This window comes from Salmo salar, chromosome ssa23 (assembly GCF_905237065.1).
Source record: "Salmo salar chromosome ssa23, Ssal_v3.1, whole genome shotgun sequence".
In the NCBI taxonomy this organism is placed as follows: domain Eukaryota; kingdom Metazoa; phylum Chordata; class Actinopteri; order Salmoniformes; family Salmonidae; genus Salmo; species Salmo salar.
Window position 1 is genome coordinate 45793714 of NC_059464.1, and position 24242 is coordinate 45817955.

The 24242-nt window shown below is 43.8% G+C and overlaps 1 protein-coding gene across 3 annotated transcripts; it reads right to left on the minus strand.

The window, feature by feature from the left end:
* Nucleotides 1-328: 328 nt before the first annotated feature.
* On the minus strand, nucleotides 329-17800 carry LOC106584765 (CD81 antigen). 3 transcript variants are annotated; one of them, XR_006761552.1, is made up of 9 exons: nucleotides 17606-17800; nucleotides 15069-15183; nucleotides 9600-9697; nucleotides 6735-6809; nucleotides 4707-4820; nucleotides 4267-4368; nucleotides 2302-2385; nucleotides 1742-2228; nucleotides 329-1642 (listed from the first exon to the last, which is right to left on the minus strand). XR_006761552.1 is itself a non-coding variant. In XM_014170313.2 (8 exons), the coding sequence occupies exons 1-8, from the start codon at nucleotides 17669-17671 to the stop codon at nucleotides 2163-2165; spliced, it is 720 nt and encodes a 239-aa protein (XP_014025788.1). In that variant the 5' UTR covers nucleotides 17672-17800; the 3' UTR covers nucleotides 329-2162. The 3 variants fall into 3 exon arrangements, 1 of the variants encoding a protein (XP_014025788.1); XR_006761551.1 differs by having other exon boundaries at nucleotides 329-1708; XM_014170313.2 differs by having other exon boundaries at nucleotides 329-2228.
* Nucleotides 17801-24242: the final 6442 nt, after the last annotated feature.

Below are 24242 nucleotides of genomic sequence, written 5' to 3' on the forward strand. Positions count from 1 at the left end.
GTTGTGATATATGGCTAATATACCACGGCTAAGGGCTGTATCCAGGCACCCAGCATTGCATCGTGCGTAAGAACAGCCTTTAGCCGTGGTATATTGGCCATATGCCATACCCCATCGGCCCTTATTGCTTAATAAGACACTTATTACATACTTTAAATGATCTTTACTCATTACTCTGATCTGAATGGTAGAAAGATCGAAAGTTAATTAAATTCGTGGTCATCGTAGGGGCAGAGAACATGCAAGAAGCACCAGCACTGCCATCAATATGATTCTGCCCTCTGGTGGTCAAGAGTGAAATAACAAACTTCAAACCACAACAAATACATAGAGAAGAAGACAAGTTTTTTATAAGAAGTGTAAATTTGCACAATTTAGTTGTGTTTCATTATGAATTAGATCCATATAGCTTTACTATACATGGCCATTCCTGTTAGCGCCATTATCTTGGAGGAGGGAAGGACAGGCTGGCACCATATTCCGTATATAGTGCACTACTTTTGACCAGGGCCCCATATAACTATGGTCAAAAGTAGTGCACTATATAGGGAATAGGGTGCTATTTTATTAGTGGTTCATAGGCAGGCAGTGCTTGAAGTTGAATAAGAAAAGGTTCTGTGCGGTATATATATATATATGGGGCCCTATATATATACTGTACCCATCAAAAGTTTGGACACACCAACTCATTCCAAAGTTTTTCATCATTTTAACTATTTTTCTACATTATATAATAATAGTGAAGACATCAAAACTATGAAATAACACATATGGAATCGTGTAGTAACCAAAAAAGTGTTAAACAAATCAAAATATATTTTATATTTGAGATTCTTCAAAGTTGCCACCCTTTGCCTTTATAACAGCTTTGCACACTCTTGGCATTCTCTCTACCAGCTGTGTTGTTATGTGTTATTTCATAGTTTTTAATGTCTTCAGTTTTATTTATTTTACCTTTATTTAACTAGGCAAGTCAGTTAAGAACAAATTCTTATTTTCAATGACGGCCTAGGAACAGTGGGTTAACTTCCTTGTTCAGGGGCAGAACGACAGATTTATACCTTGTCAGCTCGGGGATTCGAATGTAGAAAACAGTAAAAATAAATAAAAACCCTTGAATGAGTAGGTGTGTACTGTATATTAGAGTTAACATTCTATAAGACGTGCCAGTACTGTACTCAAGCTGTAGGAAATGTGAGATGTTGGCACTCTGTACCAGTCAGCACTGTCCCAACTAAAGCACTGTTTGTCACGCTATCTGTGGGTTAGTCCCAAATGGCAATTCCCAATGTAGTGCACAACTTTTTACTGAAGCCCTATGGACCTTGAGGGAAAAGTAGTGCACTACTTTTTACTGAAGCCCTATGGACCTTGAGGTGAAAAGTAGTGCACTATAAAGGGAACAGGGTGCCATTTTGGACTCACACAATGATTGTGTACAGTTTATACACCATACAAAAAGACCACTGAACTCTTCAACCTTGAAGTACTTCACGAAAACATACAAAACCTTGGAGAAGTACTTCACGAAAACATACAAAACCTTGGAGAAGTACTTCACGAAAACATACAAAACCTTGGAGAAGTACTTCACGAAAACATACAAAACCTTGGAGAAGTACTTCACGAAAACATACAAAACCTTGGAGAAGTACTTCACGAAAACATACAAAACCTTGGAGAAGTACTTCACGAAAACATACAAAACCTTGGAGGAGTACTTCACGAAAACATACAAAACCTTGGAGAAGTACTTCACGAAAACATACAAAAGGCTCAAAGAAAACAAGAAAGTAGTAAAAGGTTTAGCATTAGAGAGATGCTGAATATCTGTTGGTCATCGACAGACTCAAACAGTCAAATCAAATTTTATTGGTCGCATACCAATATTTAGCAGATGTTATTGCGGGTGTAGTGAAATGCTTATTAGGAGTATTGTTAAAACATAGAAAATACTGTAATAAAATCTAGTCTCTATTTATAATACTGATAGAAATGTACATACTTCTGCAATATAAAAAGAAGTAACCAGGAACTACAACACGTAACATTTTCAATCCCCTTCGTTGACTTCGATCTGTAGAGGATTTCTGTACGTTTGAGCCCCTCCACTGTGGTTCTCTAGTTCTATGGTTCCGTGGTTCTAGTAGGGTTCCGTGGTTCTAGTACACTGGGGTGGCGTTGCGGATCCCACAGCAGAGAACCATGGTGAAGATCATCTCAAAGATCTAGAATGAAAATCAACATCAACAAAGAAATCCAACAGCTGTCCAGGCTCGTCTCCACGGTAACGCTACTCACCATGATGACAGCGACCGCCAGGGCAACTAGACCAATCAGGTAGAGCTTCTCAGAGAACAGATCTTTCAGTTTCAGATGACAGTTCTAGGTGGGAGGGGAACACAGAGCCAGGGGGTATCAGGACCTTCATTTAAACTGCTGTTTTGTTCCTCCTGCATACTACTGTGCTGTGTGAAGCATTCATTCATATAATACATTGTGTTATTCTCCTCACGTGAAAAGGTGGTGTTGACAATATTGCAGTAGCAATGTTTACACATATGGAATTGCAAATTCTGTACTGCCATTCCCTAAAAAGGTAATTTAGCTGTATAAAAAAAATCTTAAATTACAGCTCAATTTGAGCAAATTATGAATGTGTGATTAATCACAGAAAATCCTGCGATAAATTTGATTAAAAAAAAAAAAGTCATCGTTTGACAGCCTGAGTTGACATTAAAATGTGAAAATACACATGTGAAAGTGTAGCGGACATGAGTCAGTGATTGTTGCTCATGGTCACGTGATGAATGAGTCGATCGTGGTTGCTCATGGTCATGTGATGAGGTAGCCCTGCTTGCGACTTCAAAATGAGTGTTGGCCCTCTTGGTCTAATGGTGAAGACGTTGGATTCTCCCGTGGGGGGCCGTTGGAGTCCCAGGTTCTAATCCAGCCCATTACAAAGCAGAAAACCACCTGTCTGCCTCATGTGAACATTTAATAGTATTGGCGAGAAAAAACCCCACACATGATAAAAATCACAGGTAAAAACATGTTTTTTCACATGTGATTTTGTCATGTGATTTTACATGGATGTGTGTGTGTGTACTGCAGTGGAGGCTCCTCAAGGGAGGAAGGAGAAGATCCTGTCACAACTTCTGCCGAAGTCGGTCCCTCTCCTTGTTCGGGCGGCGTTCGGCGGTCGACGTCACCGGGTTTCTAGCCATCGCCGATCCACTTTTCATTTTCCATTTGTTTCTTTGTTTTACACACCTGGTTTCAATCCCCCAATTACATGTTCATTATTTAACCCTCTGTTTTCCCCATGGTTTTTGTGCGTGTTTGTTTTATGTATTTCGGTCCTTTTGTGTGGGCTTGGTATTACTACATGTACTTGGTAATTTTGATTAAAGTTACTTTTATTACTCATCTCTGCTGTCCTGCGCCTGACTCCTCTGCACCAGCTACACCCAGACCACTACAGATCCTCCTCAGTGAATGACATAAAAAATAAAGATTTAAGGTACATTAACCTTAATACAAAACCTAGGAGGCTCATGGTTCTCACCCCCTTCCATAGACTTACACAGTAATTATGACAACTTCTGGAGGATGTCCTCCAACCTATCAGAGCTCTTGCAGCATGAACTGACATGTTGTCCACCCAATCAAAGGATCAGAGAATTCATCTATTACTGAAAACATAAGCTACAGCTAGCTAGCACTGCAGTGCAAAACCAAATGTGGTGATAGTTGACTCAAAGAGAGATAGTTGAACAGTTTTGAACAAATTCATTTCTTTAAAAATGAAGGAGAAGCGAGAGAGAGAGAGATTTTGTCGTATTTCTTTCACTTTTACTTACTTCGCTAAGTGACTGCAACTGGCTAGTTTAGCCTACTCAAATCCCCGGCTCAAACAGAGAAGGATGCTATGTTAGCTAGCTGGCTATCCAACACTGGAACTCTTTCAAGTAAAGGTAAACTTTTAGTTTTATAAATGTATAAATGCCATCGGGTTTACTAACGTGTTAGTTCTAGTAGCTATGTCGACTATGGCGTTAGCTAATATGGTGACAACAATGTACAGTAGGCTGTCTGTAGTGGTTAGTGTTTATGTAATGAAGGTTTGGCTTGGAAAGGGTTTTTTTTGGAGGGGGGTGTGAATGACAGTCAACCAATATGCTGTAATAGAAATAAGACCATGCTCATTAAATACGTTATGGTCCTCCATCTTAAACGGCACCGACCACCACTGGTGTACTGTACCGAAGGTTTCAACAGGGCATCTTCCAGGCTCTTCTTGGGACACAGGGCTCCGGTTACTTGTACGAATAAGGGGGAGTCATCTCCTTTGCCACAGCAGTCCAGCTAATGAAAACACAGGTAGAGACAACCCATCAGTCATGCCATTTCTTGATTGATTGATTAATTGATTGGACATTTTTCTCCCCCCAGCCCTCCCGTCATGTGCTACCGAACCATCACACAACAACTATCGCATTGAGGAGAACACATTTCATAGAGGTATTGTAACAAACATTAAAAACCACTGAATTAACTCTGTAAATCAGCTGTGCATCTATTTCCCTCGTCAATAACAGATATATATATTTCAACAACAAACTACCGCTATATGATCACATGACTAGATTACTACTATAACAAGTGAACAGACTTCCTGGATGATGGTGAGCGTGATGACGTACCGTCTCGTGGAACACCTCCAGGACTTTGATAGCAGCTGTTTTGCTGGGAGAGTCTACGACGTCCACTGACTTGATGTACGCCGCATCGTAAAAGTTTATCATCTCCTTGGCGATCTGGAACAGAAGACTGTAGTTAGGAGTTTGTACAATGTCTGTGTGTGTGTGGATGGGGTTCTCTCTGTGTGTGTGGATGGGGGTCTGTGTGTGTGGATGGGGGTCTCTGTGTGTGTGTGTGGATGGGGGTCTGTGTGTGTGTGGATGGGCGTCTCTGTGTGTGTGTGTGGATGGGGGTCTGTGTGTGTGGATGGGGTTTGGTGTGTGTGGATGGGGGTCGGCGTGTGTGGATGGGGGTCTGTGTGTGTGGATGGGGGTCTGTGTGTGTGTGGATGGGGTCTGTGTGTGTGGATGGGGGTCTGTGTGTGTGGATGGGGGTGTGTGTGGGTGGGGGTGTGGGTTGGTAGCTATGTGAGTTAGGGTGTGATCTGGTGTCTTACTGTGTGAGTTAGGGTGTGTGTCTTACTGTGTGAGTTAGGGTGTGATCTGGTGTCTTACTGTGTGAGTTAGGGTGTGATCTGGTGTCTTACTGTGTGAGTTAGGGTGTGATCTAGTGTCTGACTGTGTGAGTTAGGGTGTGATCTGGTGTCTTACTGTGTGAGTTAGGGTGTGATCTGGTGTCTTACTGTGTGAGTTAGGGTGTGATCTAGTGTCTGACTGTGAGTTAGGGTGTGATCTAGTGTCTTACTGTGTGAGTTAGGGTGTGATCTAGTGTCTTACTGTATGAGTTAGGGTGTGATCTAGTGTCTTACTGTATGAGTTAGGGTGTGATCTGGTGTCTTACTGTGTGAGTTAGGGTGTGTGTCTTACTGTGTGAGTTAGGGTGTGATCTAGTGTCTTACTGTGTGAGTTAGGGTGTGATCTGGTGTCTTACTGTGTGAGTTAGGGTGTGATCTGGTGTCTTACTGTGTGAGTTAGGGTGTGATCTAGTGTCTGACTGTGTGAGTTAGGGTGTGATCTAGTGTCTTACTGTGTGAGTTAGGGTGTGATCTAGTGTCTTACTGTATGAGTTAGGGTGTGATCTAGTGTCTTACTGTGTGAGTTAGGGTGTGATCTGGTGTCTTACTGTGTGAGTTAGGGTGTGATCTGGTGTCTTACTGTGTGAGTTAGGGTGTGATCTGGTGTCTTACTGTGTGAGTTAGGGTGTGATCTGGTGTCTTACTGTGTGAGTTAGGGTGTGATCTGGTGTCTTACTGTGTGAGTTAGGGTGTGATCTAGTGTCTTACTGTGTGAGTTAGGGTGTGTGTCTTACTGTGTGAGTTAGGGTGTGATCTAGTGTCTGACTGTGTGAGTTAGGGTGTGATCTGGTGTCTTACTGTGTGAGTTAGGGTGTGATCTGGTGTCTTACTGTGTGAGTTAGGGTGTGATCTGGTGTCTTACTGTGTGAGTTAGGGTGTGATCTAGTGTCTGACTGTGTGAGTTAGGGTGTGATCTGGTGTCTTACTGTGTGAGTTAGGGTGTGATCTGGTGTCTTACTGTGTGAGTTAGGGTGTGATCTGGTGTCTTACTGTGTGAGTTAGGGTGTGATCTAGTGTCTTACTGTGTGAGTTAGGGTGTGTGTCTTACTGTGTGAGTTAGGGTGTGTGTCTGACTGTGTTAGTTAGGGTGTGATCTAGTGTCTTACTGTGTGAGTTAGGGTGTGATCTGGTGTCTTACTGTGTGAGTTAGGGTGTGATCTAGTGTCTGACTGTGAGTTAGGGTGTGATCTAGTGTCTGACTGTGTTAGTTAGGGTGTGATTTGGTGTCTTACTGTGTGAGTTAGGGTGTGATCTAGTGTCTGACTGTGTGAGTTAGGGTGTGATCTGGTGTCTTACTGTGTGAGTTAGGGTGTGATCTGGTGTCTTACTGTGTGAGTTAGGGTGTGATCTGGTGTCTTACTGTGTGAGTTAGGGTGTGATCTGGTGTCTTACTGTGTGAGTTAGGGTGTGATCTGGTGTCTTACTGTGTGAGTTAGGGTGTGATCTGGTGTCTTACTGTGTCTCGGTTACTGAATCCCCAAATCCCAGCAGCCACCTCACAGGCGAACAGGCACACCAACATGAAAAAGAACTGAAAGAGAAAGAAACATAATAAGGTTAATTTGCCAACATTTTATAATTAGGTATAAATGTAATCTCAGGGCTTTACATTATTCTACTTTACTGAGGGCCAAAATGTAACTTGATTTTACATAAAAATGATTGGACCATGAGAGAGTGAGCTGGAGGGCTTGTTACTGAGAGATGGGCAGAGAGAGAGAGAGAACCTCACATCACCATTCAGCCCTCAGATGTCATGCTTAAAGAGTACCAGCTGGATATAAAAACACAACTCCAGATCTCCCTCCTCCAAGACAGAGCACAATACCCCCCTGTGAAGGCCCCATGTACCAATCAAATCACATTTTATTTGTCACATACACATGTTTAGCAGATTGTCAAGAGTGTGCGCAACTGGTTAACTGAAGTCAGGTGCAGGAGAGCAGAGATGAGTGAACAGGCACACTTTATTTGGCAGAAGGAAAACAGTCAGACGCAACTGCGTAACGACACTCCCGCCAAAGGCAAAAGCGAATAGCGCACTCGTCACACAAATAATGTACAGCATACAATACCACGGGTTCCAAACAAGACCCGGCGAAAAACCAGCATGAAGCGTCACACATGACACGTAACGAACAATTATACACACAGACATGGGGGGAACAGAGGATTATATACACGTAGAGTAATGAGGGGATGTAAACCAGGTGTGCGGAAAAACAAGACAAAACAAATGGAAAATGAAAGGTGGAGCGGCGATGGCTAGAAGACCGGTGATATCGACCGCCGAGCGCCAACCGAACAAGGAGAGGAGCCGACTTCGGTGGGAGTCGTGACACAGATGTTATTGCGGGTGTAGCGAAATGCTTGTAAAAAACATAAATATCATAACTGGTCCACTGGCAACAATTCCACAACCCTGTCATTTCAAGCGCCCTGCAATACCAACTGAGCTACATGAGTGGTGAAGAGTCTGCGATGGGCAACTCAATCATCAAACTATACTTCATTAACAAACAGATGGGCAGAGAACCAGCTGGTTAACAATATAAACAGCCCCAAGACCTCCCCCAAGGGCGAGAACCAGCTGGTTAACAATGTAAACAGCCCCCAGACCTCCCAAGGCAGACAACTAGCTGGTTAACAGTGTAAACAGCCCCAAGACCTCCCAGAAGGCATAGTACCAGATGGTTAACAGTGTAAACAGCCCCAAGACCTCCCAAGGCAGACAACTAGCTGGTTAACAGTGTAAACAGCCCCAAGACCTCCCAAGGCAGACAACTAGCTGGTTAACAGTGTAAACAGCCCCAAGACCTCCCAGAAGGCATAGTACCAGATGGTTAACAGTGTAAACAGCCCCAAGACCTCCCAGAAGGCATAGTACCAGATGGTTAACAGTGTAAACAGCCCCAAGACCTCCCCCAAGGCAGAGTACCAGCTGGTTAACGGTGTAAACAGCCCCAAGACCTCCCGAAGGCATAGTACCAGCTGGTAAACAGTGTAAACAGCCCCCAGACCTCCCCCAAGGCAGAGAACCAGCTGGTTAATAGCGTAAACAGCCACACCAGTCTGGGACATTGGATAAAAAGACGAGCTACAAACTCAGACTCAGGACAACCCTCCCCAAGACTAGGAACCAGGTGGACCAGATGCCTGTTGGTGGCTATCGCCCCATGTATTATCCTCCATTGGAGGTCAGCTGTCCTTTTATCAATTGGCAGTGTGTATAGAGACCACCAGCAGCCTTTTGGTAAAGCGATTGGTCCAAACAAAATCAGCCCACCTCGTTGATCTCACCCCTGCCAGGGAGGACACATGCGACACCTTTTCACATAGTGTACATCTCGCCTTTCTTCCTACTGCCGTGGATTCCTCCAGTTCTGGGGTCTTGTAAGACAGCATCATACCCTCACCCACCTGCACCGCCCCCTCAGCAGCAGTGGTGACATTCAGAGTAGGGATAACGCAATCTTGGCCCTCCTTCCACTGGTCAGTGTGTGTGTTGTTGGACACAATTGCCTGATAAGTTGCTGGAAAGGATTCAGAGACCTCTGTTACCAGCTGCTTCAGCAGGCCGGATGACCGGACCTCTGTTACCAGCTGCTTCAGCAGGCCGGATGACCGGGACCTCTGTTACCAGCTGCTTCAGCAGGCCGGATGACCGGACCTCTGTTACCAGCTGCTTCAGCAGGCCGGATGAAGGGACCTCTGTTACCACCTGCTTCAGCAGGCCGGATGACCGGACCTCTGTTACCACCTGATTCAGCAGGCCGGATGACCGGACCTCTGTTACCAGCTGCTTCAGCAGGCCGGATGACCGGACCTCTGTTACCAGCTGCTTCAGCAGACCGGATGACCGGACCTCTGTTACCACCTGCTTCAGCAGGCCGGATGACCGGACCTCTGTTTATAGCTGCTTCAGCAGGCCGGATGACGGGACCTCTGTTACCACCTGCTTCAGCAGGCCGGATGACCGGATCCCCGATCTGTCTTCCAGCTTCACCACTACACATGCTATGCATCATGTGCCCCAACTTTGTACATCATGCACCCAGCAGGATTGAACACAGGCTGGCTGAAGACAATGTTTGTGACTGTAAAACAGGATTATGGAACAGGGGTTCTCATCCCTTATGGTGTGCTGGCCTTCCGAAATGCTGAGAACACTTGCCAAGCTTGCAGGACAGACTGATAGAAAGGGGTAATAATTACATAACCAACGCTCTGTAGTAATACTAGTCCCATGTGAATAGGGCTTTAGAGGGATGCCCTGACATATTTGCAGTGTCCTGCTGCCCTCTAGTGGTCACTCACTCACCGTTCCAAGGAGACACTGAGATTCCTGGATGGCACCGTAGCAACCAAGGAACCCTACAAACATCATCACAGCTCCCACAGCTATCAGGATGTACACACCTAGAGAAGAGGAGAGGGAGAGGTAGAGGGAGAGGAGAGGGAGAGGAGAGGAGAGGAGAGGAGAGGAGAGGAGAGGAGAGGAGAGGAGAGGAGAGGAGAGGAGAGGAGAGGAGAGGAGAGGAGAGGAGAGGAGAGGAGAGGAGAGGAGAGGAGAGGAGAGGAGAGGAGAGGAGAGGAGAGGAGAGGAGAGTTTGGACAAGTTTGTGAGATATGGAAACTGTATGTGAGTGTACACCACCAGATGGTAGTCAACCTCCACAAAACCCAACTATTGTAATGGAGTTCATGGTCTTTTCCTGATGTGCTCCCTGTCCAGTGACACGCCATCTGAGACAGAGCGGGCATTCTGTAACATCCTGTATCATCCTGTAACATCCTGTATCATCCTGTATCATCCTGTAACATCCTGTAACATCCTGTATCATCCTGTAACATCCTGTAACATCCTGTAACATCCTGTATCATCCTGTAACATCCTGTAACATCCTGTATCATCCTGTAACATCCTGTATCATCCTGTAACATCCTGTATCATCCTGTAACATCCTGTATCATCCTGTAACATCCTGTATCATCCTGTAACATCCTGTATCATCCTGTAACATCCTGTAACATCTTGTAACTGTAACAGGAAGACATCAACTTCCCACATCCATTCTGACTGAAAGGGAGGAGTTAGTACGCACGCACACACGCACGCACACACGCACGCACGCACGCATGCGCACACTCACATGCACGCAGACCCAGGCAGGACATGCCTCCCTCCCCTCTCCCCAGAAACGATAGAGTTAAATATTTCCAAGAAAATCTACCAATTTGCAAGGCCTTCCCAGTAATCCTGGTATTTCCTTTCAAACTGGACATGCTATTTAAAGCACATAATACCAGCGAAAACAATCGGACATAATTCTGTAGAAAAATACAGATGGATCTAACGGTTTCTTCTGTCGACACTGGTTACCGGTATTAAACCCTACAAACACAACTTTCCTCAGTGAACTTTAACCTCTGACCTCCAGCACCGTCTAACTCCAGGAAACAGGAGCACCTGACTTCCTTCACCGCAGGGTAACTTACACACACACCAGTCAGGGTGTGTAGCTTCATTGTACCGCCTTCCTGAGACACTGGAGTGTTGAGTCTCTTTTCCCTGGACACACACACACACACACACACACACACACACACACACACACACACACACACACACACACACACACACACACAAACTGAGGCAACTTCGAATCCACCCTGACAGAGCAGTCTAAAGAGGTAGACTCTCTCTCTCCCTCTCTCTCTCTCTCTCTCTCTCTCTGTGTCTCTCTCTCTGTGTCGCTCTCTCTTTCTGTGTGTCTCTCTCTCTCCCCCATCTCTCCATCTCTCTCTCACCACCCTCCCAGTGACCCTAAGACCCTCTTTCTCTTCCAGGCAGTAATGTTTTTGTAGTGGAGAGCAGTGTGCTACCAGGGACCAGTGACTCAGCTATGCAATAAAGGTGTACGTCGCAAATGGCACCCTGGCTCTGGTCAAAAGTAGTGCACCCTATCCCCCATAGGGCTCTGGTCAAAGGTAGTGCACCCTATCCCCCCATAGGGCTCTGGTTAAAAGTAGTGCACTACATAGGGACTAGGGTGCCATTTGAGAGCCAGACAAGGAGCATCACAATGACAACACCCTTTAACCTCTGACAGGGCGTGGGGACAGGCCCTACACTGAGTGTACAAAACAATAGGAACGCCTGTTGTTTCCATGAAAATAGACTGACCAGGTGAAAGCTATGTTATTGACAGGAAGGAAAATGACAGCCTTGTATGGTGACACATTCCTGCATTTTTGTCTGATGAGGTTCTTCCTCATTACATTACATTCTATTTGCCTCTCTCTCTCTCTCTCTCTCTCTCTCTCTCTCTCTCTCTCTCTCTCTCTCTCTCTCTCTCTCTCTCTCTCTTATATATATATATATATATATATATATATATATATATATATATATACAGTTGAAGTCGGAAGGTTACATACACTTAGGTTGGAGTCATTAAAACTCGTTTTTCAACCACTCCACAAATTTCTTGTTAACAAACTATAGTTTTGGCAAGTCGGTTAGGACATCTACTTTGTGCATGACAGAGGTAATTTTTCCAACAATTGTTTACAGACAGATTATTTCACTTATAACTCACTGTATCACAATTCCAGTAGGTCAGAAGTTTACATTCACTAAGTTGACTGTGCCTTTAAACAGCTTGGGAAATTCCAGAAAATTATGTCATGGCTTTAGAAGCTTCTGGTTGGCTAATTGACATAATTTGAGTCAATTGGAGGTGTACCTGTGGATGTATTTCAAGGCCTACCTTCAAACTCAGTGCCTCTTCGCTTGACATCATGGGAAAATCAAAAGAAATCAGCCAAGACTTCAGAAAAAAATATTGTAGACCTCCACAAGTCTGGTTCATCCTTGGGAGCAATTTCCAAATGCCTGAAGGTGCCACGTTCATCTGTACAAACAATAGTACGCAAGTATAAACACCATGGGACCACGCAGCCGTCATACCGCTGAGGAAGGAGACTCGTTCTGTCTCCTATAGATGAACGTACTTTGGTGCGAAAAGTGCAAATCAATCCCAGAACAACAGCAAAGGACCTTGTGAAGATGCTGGAGGAAACAAGTACAAAAGTATCTATATCCACAGTAAAACGTGTCCTATATCGACATAACCTGAAAGGCCGCTCAGCAAGGAAGAAGCCACTGCTCCAAAACCACCATAAAAAAGCCAGACTACGGTTTGCAACTGCACATGGTGACAAAGATCGTACTTTTGGAGAAATGTCCTCTGGTCTGATGAAACAAAAATAGAACTGTTTGGCCATGCCATAAGTCAAATCACAGGAGGAATGGGCCAAAATTCACCCAACTTATTGTGGGAAGCTTGTGGAAGGCTACCCGAAACGTTTGACCCAAGTTAAACAATTTAAAGGCAATGCTACCAAATACTAATTGAGTGTATGTAAACTTCTGACCCACTGGGAATATGATGAAAGAAATAAAAGCTGAAACAAATCATTCTCTCTACTATTATTCTGACATTTCACATTCTTAAAATAAAGTGGTGATCCTAACTGACCTAAAACAGGGATTTTTTTACTAGGATTAAATGTCAGGAATTGTGAAAAACTGGGTTTAAATGTATTTGGCTAAGGTGTATGTAAACCTCTGACTTCACCTGTATCTCTCTCTGTGTGTGTGTGTCTCTCTCTCTCTTGCTCTCTGTCTCCCTGTCTCTCATTCTCTCTCAGTTTCTCCCTCGCTCTCTTTCTCTCTCTGTCTATCGCTCTCTCTCTCTTTCCCTCTCTCTCTCCCCTCTCTTTCTCTCTGTCTCTCTCTCTCTTTTCTCTGTCTCTCACTCTCTCTGTCTCTCTCTCTCTCTCTCTCTCTCATTTTCAATTACATTCAAAGGACTTTATTGTCATGGGAAACATATGTTTAGAGATATAACATTGCACTCACCAAAGTTGTAAAAATATATAGACATTTATTCTATAGACACATAAATATAGGTTATATTTACAATGTTGTTTGTGCTCCGCTGGTTTCCCTTCTCTCATGGCAATGGGCCACATATTTTTCTGCTATGACTGCACACTGTGGTATTTCACCTAACAGATGTGGGAGTTTATCACTGTTTGATTTATTTTCAAATTCTTTGTGGGTCTGTGGGAAATGTGTGTCTCTCATGTGGTCATACATTTGGCAGGAGGTTTGGAAGTGTAGGTCAGGTTCCACCTCATTTTGAGGGCATTGGGCACATAGCCGGTCTTCTGCTTATGGCGGACTTTCTCAGTAACAAGGCTATGCTCACGGAGTCTGTCTCTCTCTCTCTCTCTCACACACACACACACACACACACACACACACACACACACACACACACACACACACACACACACACACACACACACACCCTGCTGAGAGAGGGAGCGGGTGACCATGCATGTTGTGTAAATGATTTGATTACTAGTTGATAGCTATAACCTCACATTCAAATTATTCTGCCAATCAAATATATATATATATATATATATTTAACTACATATAGCAGGTCAACATCAAGGCTTTAATCATCAGTGGCACTTCTTCAAACCTCTCTCCACCCACTAGTCTGACAGAATCAACTACAGAGTCCACCTTCAAAAAAGACAGAGGACAATTACAGATGACTTCCCCAAGACATACAGTCTGAGAAAGCTCGGACACACTGCCCTGCAGCAATAACTAACTAGTTCAGCCGGTCTGGTAGGAAGGGAGTCTAGGAGTCGGTGTATATTTATATATTCTCCTAGATAAACACCAGTTTGGTGTCCCAGGCAAGCTAAAAACATCCACTCTCAACTCTAATTTATAACAAGCCCAGATGTACAAGGTTATTTGAATTATGCAAGGGCGTGTGTTTGAGGGGTAGGAGAGAAGAAAGCCTCTCTTGATGTTTCTTTTGGGTGGGCCTACCCTGCCGTCGTACCCCTCCAATCATCTGTGAGCCCTGCTGGATTGGTTGGTTTGTACTCTGATATAAAAATAGTTTTATCCTCTCTGTACACTTAGCTGCGGTAAGTACGGGAGTGGAGAAGCCCAAGTTTGAATTAATGGGCGTACAGTGTACATTTTACTACCACAACTAACAAAATAGAAGAAGCCAACACAGACCTTTGAAAACGTTCAGACCATGTACATTTACCATGTACTGTATATTACCATGTACATTTACCATGTACTATATATTACCATGTATATTCACCATGTACTGTATATTACCATGTACATTTACCATGTACTATATATTACCATGTATATTCACCATGTACTGTATATTACCATGTTTATTTACCATGTATTTACCATGTACTATATATTACCATGTATATTTACCATGTATATTTACCATGTACTGTATTTACCATGTATATTTACCATTTACTGTTTTTACCATGTATATTTATCATGTATATTTATCATGTACTGTATGTTACCATATATATTTACCATGTACTGTTTTTACCATGTATATTTACCATGTACTGTTTTTACCATGTATATTTACCATGTACTGTTTTTACCATGTATATTTACCATGTATATTTACCATGTATATTTACCATGTACTGTATATTACCATGTGTATTTTTAAGTGCACATTATGGGTCCGAGGTAGAAGAGGCTGAGAGAGAAGTAAGTGATGGGTGAAATAATTCAGTAGACCTTAACTCTGCAGGACCTGGGGGGGACGACACACACACACACAACCCAACACACTCCAGGGTTCACACACAGATATTGGAAACAACAACAATATTGAAATGGTTTGTAGATACTTACTGATATAGAAGGTGCTGGGAGCCTGCTGATCTTCAAACTGCTGCATGAGAAGACTGCTGGTCTGGTTGTCATGACGAAGCCATAGAGCCACTCCCAAGATCACACCTCCAGCCAACTGTCAGAGAGAGACAGACAGAGACAGAGAGACAGACAGAGACAGACAGAGAGAGACAGAGAGAGACAGAGAGACAGAGAGAGAGAGACAGACAGAGAGAGACAGAGAGAGACAGAGAGAGACAGAGAGAGAGACAGACAGAGAGAGAGTGAGAGACAGTTTACACAGTCTTCCTGTTAGTTTGTCTTCTCCGCTGTACTCCTGCATGCTCTTTGGGGTCTATGCCGGGGGGTTATTGTAAAGCACTTTGTGACAACAGTCATCCTCTCCAATCTGTCAGTGTTGGTGAAAACCTAGCTTGTGTCTCTAGACTCTGTTGTCCTCTCCAAATAAGCAGGAAAACGAATCCTCAGTGTGAAAAGAGAGTTATAGAGAGACTGCCATTCTAGCAGCTCACCAGTAAAAACAACAGTAAATCACAGAGAAGCTAGGTTCCAGGATATGCTTTGTGACTTTTAATGATAAGGAGTTTTTTCCCCCTAAAACAGGGTTGAAGAAAAAGCAAGTGGGGGAAAAAAATGCTTGCAGAATCACACTGGGTACCAACAAGCCACTCTAGCCTCAACACTACCAAGTAAACCTACTTTGACCGTAGACTACATACTACCAAGTAATTCTACATTTGAGGAAGTTATATCCAAGACGCTGTATCCACCAATTTTTCACATTGTCGTTTTTTCGTCAGAAATTATTGCTTATGGTTGTTTATGTGTGTGGAAAAATATTACTGTTCTCAGATGTTTTATTCATAGATTTTAGATGTGTATTAAAATTAAAATAATAATGTTTTGCGAAACACTATACTGTATATCGATTATTGAGCTGGAATGGAATGTTTGTATCCTGTATATTTGACTGTGATATGGGGTTGTCTCACCTAGCTATTTTAAGATCAATGCACTAACTGTAAGGCACTCTGGGTAAGAGCATCCGCTAAATTAGAAATGTCAAATGTAAATGTTTTACATACAGATCTCATATTAATGTATTGATTCATTTAAAATATATATATATATATATATATATATATATATACATATATATATACATTTATATCATTTGTACAGTTCTTTATTGAAAATGTAGTTAATTGTTCCATTTGACTGTGTAAAACCTAGCAGTATACTTATTTCTCTGAGAGTGAGGCAGATATATAGCTTTTTTGCAAACATGATTATTTGTCTCTCTGAAATTAAACCATCAAGTGATAATATTTCAAATCAATTCATGTTCATTGAACAACCCCATGCGATGATTATATAGTGAAAAAACATACCAAATCTACTTCCTAAATTCTTCAAAATAATACCATTTCTGAAAATGGATATATAGAGTTTTGGAATGAGACTCTTAATTTGATGCTAAACATGAGCAAACCATCAGAGTCACAGCATCTTAGCTACTGCAGTTCATTTGAAAAAGGAAGCATGTAGGAACAAAGGAAATGTCAATTAAAAAAAAGTTCCCTCCCCCAATCTTCCAAATCAGACCTGGGTTCAAATGGTAATTGAAAACATTTCAAATACTCTTACTATGTTTGATTGAGAATATTTGGTGCAATGGAACCAATAGAATAGCTCAACAACAACAAAAAAGCATACCCAGTCCTCCTGGCTCATCAGGCAGACTGAAGCAAGTGCTGAAAGTATCGGAACGATTCCAAGTACTATTTGAACCCACGCAGGTCTGCTCCCCATTTCTCTGTGCTGCCTTGCCTGGCACATCTGGTAAAAACTGGATAGAGCCACACTCGCATGCTCCCTACCACAACACACACGCACGCACGCACAAACTATCTCCGTGTTTCTGTTGTGAGCAACAGTAAAATACTAGGCTTTTATGTATCAATCTATAAATTCTACAATTCAATTGTTGTTGGATTGTATGTGTTATGTGTAGGGAATTATTGAAAAGTGAATAATTTGAAAAGTGAATTATTGAAAAGTGAATTCTTTGAAAAGTGAATTATTGAAAAGTGAATAATTTGAAAAGTGAATAATTGAAAAGTGAATTATTGAAAAGTGTATGGTATCTCCTTTAGGACAGGCTTACTATTTTGAGCCACTACAGTTTTCACACGGTTAAATCTTCAGTTGGATCATTGAAAAATATAGGCCTAGCCTACGAGAGAACCTCACACAATATAACAGTTTGTCATATAGTCTCATAGGATATACCTATATGAAAGCACTATTGAATAGGAGCTCATCAGTACCTCAGTGATACTCTGTGGCTGATCTGAAATAGACAGGTTGGTATCACAACAGTTGGAGTATTACTTAAGTTCTATTAGGAGCTAAAAGTAACATTCGAGATGCATTTTTTAAATCAACCACCTGATTGAAGAAGTGTGCCGATAATAATCAATATAAAGTAACATCATTTAAAATACGAGATTTAAAGAAAAAAAGTGTCAACTCACCCAGAAAACAAAGTTAAAGAAAAATAGCATGAATTTAATGCACTTTGTGCAGCCCACTACTGTCATGATGCTCCGAGTGTTCAGGTCCGTTCTTAAAAAGATAAATCAATTATTAAGGTACGCGCGTGATACCAAGATTATGTCCAAGATTCTAAGAAGAAGGACCGTTAAGAGATTCTCCTCTTTTATAGCAACTCAACATCTGTGACAGAGAACTCGAGGTCTGTCCTCCTTCTACTGGAGAAACTCCTCCTTCTACTAATGAGTGTGTAAGCCAGACTGGAGACTGAGGTGGTAGAGACATGGAGAGCAGGTTGCTACCCAACAAGTGGTGAGGGTGGTAGAGCAGGGTGATGCCCACCAAGTGGTGAGGGTGGTAGAGCAGGGTGATGCCCACCAAGTGGTGAGGGTGGTAGCGTAGGATGATGCCCACCAAGTGGTGAGGGTGGTAGAGCAGGGTGATGCCCACAAAGTGGTGAGGGTGGTAGAGCAGGGTGATGCCCACCAAGTGGTGAGGGTGGTAGAGCAGGGTGATGCCCACCAAGTGGTGAGGGTGGTAGAGCAGGGTGATGCCCACCAAGTGGTGAGGGTGGTAGAGCAGGGTGATGCCCACCAAGTGGTGAGGGTGGTAGAGCAGGGTGATGCCCACCAAGTGGTGAGGGTGGTGGCGTAGGGTGATGCCCACCAAGTGGTGAGGGTGGTGGTGTAGGGTGATGCCCACCAAGTGGTGAGGGTGGTAGAAAAGGGTGATGCCCACCAAGTGGTGAGGGTGGTAGAGCAGGGTGATGCCCACCAAGTGGTGAGGGTGGTAGAGCAGGACGATGCCCTCCAAGTGGTGAGGGTGGTAGAGCAGGATGATGCCCTCCAAGTGGCGAGCGTGGTAGAACAGGGTGATGCCCTCCAAGTGGTGAGGGTGGTAGAGCAGGACGATGCCCTCCAAGTGGTGACGGTGGTAGAGCAGGGTGATGCCCACCAAGTGGTGAGGGTGGTAGAAAAGGGTGATGCCCACCAAGTGGTGAGGGTGGTAGAGTAGGATGATGCCCACCAAGTGGTGAGGGTGGTAGAGCAGGGTGATGCCCACCAAGTGGTGAGGGTGGTAGAGCAGGGTGATGCCCACCAAGTGGTGAGGGTGGTAGAGCAGGGTGATGTGGTTGGTAGGGTATGGCATTGTGGTTGGTAGGGTATAGTGGTTGGTAGGGTATAGTTCTTGGTAGGGTATAGTGGTTGGTAGGGTATTGTGGTTGGTAGGGTATAGTGGTAGGTAGGGTATAGTGGTTGGTAGGGTATAGTGGTAGGTAGGGTATGGTGGTTGGTAGGGTATAGTGGTTGGTTTGGTATCGTGGTTGGTAGGGTATGGTGGTTGGTAGGGTATAGTGGTAGGTAGGTTATAGTGGTTGGTAGGGTATTGTGGTTGGTAGGGTATGGTATGGTGGTTGGTTTGGTATAGTGGTTGGTAGGGTATATTGGTAGATAGGGTATAGTGGTTGGTAGGGTATAGTGGTAGGTAGGGTATAGTGGTAGGTAGGGTATAGTGGTAGGTAGGGTATATTGGTAGATAGGGTACAGTGGTTGGCAGGGTACAGTGGTTGGCAGAGTATATTGGTAGGTAGGGTATAGTCGTTGGTAGGGTATAGTGGTAGGTAGGGTATAGTGGTTGGTAGGGTATAGTGGTTGGTAAGGTATAGTGGTAGATAGGGTATAGTGGTAGGTAGGGTATAGTGGTAGGTAGGGTATAGTGGTAGGTAGGGTATATTGGTAGATAGGGTACAGTGGTTGGTAGGGTATAGTGGTTGGTAGAGTATATTGGTAGGTAGGGTATAGTCGTTGGTAGGGTATAGTGGTTGGTAAGGTATGGTGGTTGGTAGGGTATAGTGGTAGGTAGGGTATAGTGGTTGGTAGGGTATTGTGGTTGGTAAGGTATGGTATTGTGGTTGGTAGGGTATAGTGGTTGGTAGGGTATAGTGGTTGGTAGGGTATGGTGTTTGGTTTGGTATAGTGGGTGGTAGGGTATGGTGGTTGGTAGGGTATAGTGGTTGGTAGGGTATAGTGGTTGGTAGAGTATGGTATTGTGGTTGGTAAGGTATGGTATTGTGGTTGGTAGGGTATTGTATTGTGGTTGGTAGGGTATAGTGGTTGGTAGGGTATAGTGGTTGGTAGGGTATAGTGGTAGGTAGGGTATAGTGGTTGGTAGGGTATAGTGGTTGGTTTGGTATAGTGGTTGGTAGGGTATGGTGGTTGGTAGGGTATGGTGGGTGGTAGGTTATAGTGGTTGGTAGGGTATAGTGGTTGGTAGAGTATTGTGGTTGGTAGGGTATGGTATTGTGGTTGGTTTGGTATAGTGGTTAGTAGGGTATATTGGTAGATAGGGTATAGTGGTTGGTAGGGTATAGTGGTAGGTAGGGTATAGTGGTAGGTAGGGTATAGTGGTAGGTAGGGTATATTGGTAGATAGGGTATAGTGGTTGGTAGGGTATAGTGGTTGGTAGGGTATATTGGTAGGTAGGGTATAGTGGTTGGTAGGGTATAGTGGTTGGTAGGGTATTGTGGTTGGTAGGGTATAGTGGTTGGTTTGGTATAGTGGTTGGTAGGGTATAGTGGTTGGTAGGGTATGGTGGTTGGTTTGGTATAGTGGTTGGTAGGGTATGGTGGTTGGTAGGGTATGGTGGTTGGTAGGGTATAGTGGTTGGTAGGGTATTGTGGTTGGTAGGGTATAGTGGTTGGTAGGGTATATTGGTAGGTAGGGTATAGTGGTAGGTAGGGTGGAGTGGTTGGTAGGGTATTGTGGTTGGTAGGGTATAGTGGTTGGTAGGGTATAGTGGTTGGTTTGGTATAGTGGTTGGTAGGGTATGGTGGTTGGTTTGGTATAGTGGTTGGTAGGGCATGGTGGTTGGTAGGGTATGGTGGTTGGTAGGGTATAGTGGTTGGTAGGGTATTGTGGTTGGTAGGGTATTGTGGTTGGTAAGGTATGGTATTGTGGTTGGTAGGGTATAGTGGTTGGTTTGGTGTAGTGGTTGGTAGGGTATGGTGGTTGGTAGGGTATAGTGGTAGGTAGGGTATAGTGGTTGGTAGGGTATAGTGGTAGGTATGGTATAGTGGTTGGTAGGGTATAGTGGTTGGTTTGGTATAGTGGTTGGTAGGGTATGGTGGTTGGTAGGGTATAGTGTTAGGTAGGTTATAGTGGTTGGTAGGGTATAGTGGTTGGTAGGGTATTGTGGTTGGTAGGGTATGGTATTGTGGTTGGTTTGGTATAGTGGTTGGTAGGGTATATTGGTAGATAGGGTATAGTGGTTGGTAGGGTACAGTGGTAGGTAGGGTATAGTGGTAGGTAGGGTATATTGGTAGATAGGGTACAGTGGTTGGTAGGGTATAGTGGTTGGTAGGGTATATTGGTAGGTAGGGTATAGTCGTTGGTAGGGTATAGTGGTAGGTAGGGTATAGTGGTTGGTAGGGTATAGTGGTTGGTAAGGTATGGTATTGTGGTTGGTAAGGTATGGTGGTTGGTAGGGTATAGTGGTAGGTAGGGTATAGTGGTTGGTAGGGTATTGTGGTTGGTAAGGTATGGTATTGTGGTTGGTAGGGTATTGTATTGTGGTTGGTAGGGTATAGTGGTTGGTAGGGTATAGGTGTTGGTAGGGTATAGTGGTTGGTAGGGTATAGTGGTTGGTAGGGTATAGTGGTAGGTAGGGTATAGTGGTTGGTAGGGTATAGTGGTAGGTGGGGTATAGTGGTTGGTAGGGTATAGTGGTTGGTTTGTTATAGTGGTTGGTAGGGTATGGTGGTTGGTAGGGTATGGTAGTTGGTAGGGTATGGTGGTTGGTAGGGTATAGTGGGAGGTAGGTTATAGTGGTTGGTAGGGTATAGTGGTTGGCAGGGTATTGTGGTTGGTAGAGTATGGTATTGTGGTTGGTTTGGTATAGTGGTTGGTAGGGTATGTTGGTAGATAGGGTATAGTGGTTGGTAGGGTATAGTGGTAGATAGGGTATAGTGGTAGGTAGGGTATAGTGGTAGGTTGGGTATATTGGTAGATAGGGTATAGTGGTTGGTAGGGTATAGTGGTTGGTAGGGTATATTGGTAGGTAGGGTATAGTGGTTGGTAGGGTATAGTGGTAGGTAGGGTATAGTGGTTGGTAGGGTATAGTGGTTGGTAGGGTATTGTGGTTGGTAGGGTATAGTGGTTGGTAGGGTATAGTGGTTGGTAGGGTATAGTGGTTGGTTTGGTATAGTGGTTGGCAGGGTATGGTGGTTGGTTTGGTATAGTGGTTGGTAGGGTATGGTGGTTGGTAGGGTATGGTGGTTGGTAGGGTATAGTGGTTGGTAGGGTATTGTGGTTGGTAGGGTTTGTGGTTGGTAAGGTGTAGTATTGTGGTTGGTAGGGTATAGTGGTTGGTAGGGTATGGTGGGTGGTTTGGTATAGTGGTTGGTAGGGTATGGTGGTTGGTAGAGTATAGTGGTTGGTAGGGCATAGTGGTTGGTAGGGTATGGTGGTTGGTTTGGTATAGTGGTTGGAAGGGTATGGTGATTGGTAGGGTATAGTGGTTGGTAGGGTATTGTATTGTGGTTGGTAAGGTATGGTATTGTGGTTGGTAAGGTATGGTATTGTGGTTGGTAGGGTATTGTGGTTGGTAGGGTACAGTGGTTGGTAGGGTATAGTGGTTGGTAGGGTATAGTGGTTGGTAGGCTATGGTTGTTGGTAGGGTATGGTGGTTGGTAGGGCATAGTGGTTGGTAGGGTATAGTGGTTGGTAGGGTATAGTGGTAGGTAGGGTATAGTGGTTGGTAGGGTATAGTGGTTGATAGGGTATAGTGGTTGGTACGGGTAGAGTGGTTGGTAGGGTATAGTGGTTGGTAGGGTATAGTGGTTGATAGGGTATGGTATTGTGGTTGATAGGGTATCTTATTGTGGTTGGTAGGGTATGGTATTGTGGTTGGTAGGGTATGGTATTGTGGTTGGTAGGGTATTGTTGTTGGTAGGGTATAGTGGTTGGTTTGGTATAGTGGTTGGCATGGTATTGCTGGTTGGTAGGGTATAGTGGTTGGTAGGGTATAGTGGTTGGAATTTTTTGTTGACTTTTGTTAAAACTGCTAAGTTGCCCAATTTTTGGAAACTTTTTTGGTAAAGTTGGTTGTTAGTTATCCCATTACAAACAAGTATTCAACAAGTAAACAAATATGCATTTATTTTCCACCAATTGGAGCCATATCAAAGCTGAATCAATGTCTGCAAGATCTCATTAATAAGACAGTATACTACATAACAGAACCGAATATAATGGGAAAGTACTGTACAGCGCACCACTAGGCAACATATGTGCTTCGATTGACACTAAAACAAATGGTGATTGAATGGTGATTGACACTTTGTGATCACCATTTGCTCTAAAATTCCGCTCACTGTACATCATTCAAAACAACTCTGTAAGCTACTTCGTGAGGTTTAACTCAACAAGATCAAAATATATATTCCCAACTAAACGGATTGAGTTCAAATGATTGGTATGCAAATGTTGCATGGATGTTTCTCCACTAAAACTTGAAGAATTATCATTCATGAATCACGTTTGACAGTAAGAAATGTGAAATGTTGTAGGCTCCCGACAACGTTCTGGCAGTGTCAGAAATAGAGCCCCACAGTGGATGTGTCACAATACCCATAAAACCTAGCGGTCAAACAGGGAAATGGTTCCAATCGTTTTTCCACCATTCATTTTTCCAATAGGGGATTTTAGAAACACTTAAAATAAGGGCTTTGTTTCATGTAGGCTTACACTGGTGTGACGTTTTGGTAACCTTGTAAATCTCTCTCGGACAAGGTGACTTTTATCAATATATTCAGCTCTATTTACTCTCAGATTTGAAAATGCTAAATAGCATCAAAGTAGACATCATGCAAAACTACAAATCCCTGCAAGTTTGTATGTGAAAACTATTTCTAAGATTTTATCACATCTACTCCCGCTCTCCCTCTCCGGCGCTCGACTAAACACAGGCTCTGACTACCATCATTACGCACAGCTGGCACCATCGTTACGTGCACCTGCGCCTCATCATGAGACACACCTGGACTCTATCACTTCACTGATTACCTCCACTATATCTGTCACTCCCTTAGTTCTATTCCTTAGGCAGTATTGGATTATGTGTTTCATGTCCAGATGCTTCTCTTGGTTTTTATCGGTCCATGTTTATTGTATTATTAAACGCAGCCCCTGCACTTGCTTTCCGACTCCCAGCATCTCTGTTACAGAATACTGCCTCAACAAATGGAAGCATCAGGGAATCAGGACATCTCCCAAACGGTTGACGAACAGGGATACCTATTTCGTCAGCACCAAGACCAGCTGGCGCAACTGGGGACGGCTATGGAGGAGGTCCTTCGCGTTCTTCAACGTCTCGAACATACCCGAGAGGTGTTGCCTTCAACTAGTGGAGGATGCTCTACCACCCGTCGACCCAGCGAGCCAGCACACCAGTCCATTCAGTCCGTCCACCCCAGGTCAGTGATGGCCGTTTGTCTCTACCGGACAAATATAACAACCCCATCTAAATGCCATGGCTTCCTACTCCAGTGCTCCCTCTATTTTGTGCACCAGATGGGAGATCCCACTACCGATAGGTCCAAGGTTGCCATGGTTATTTCTC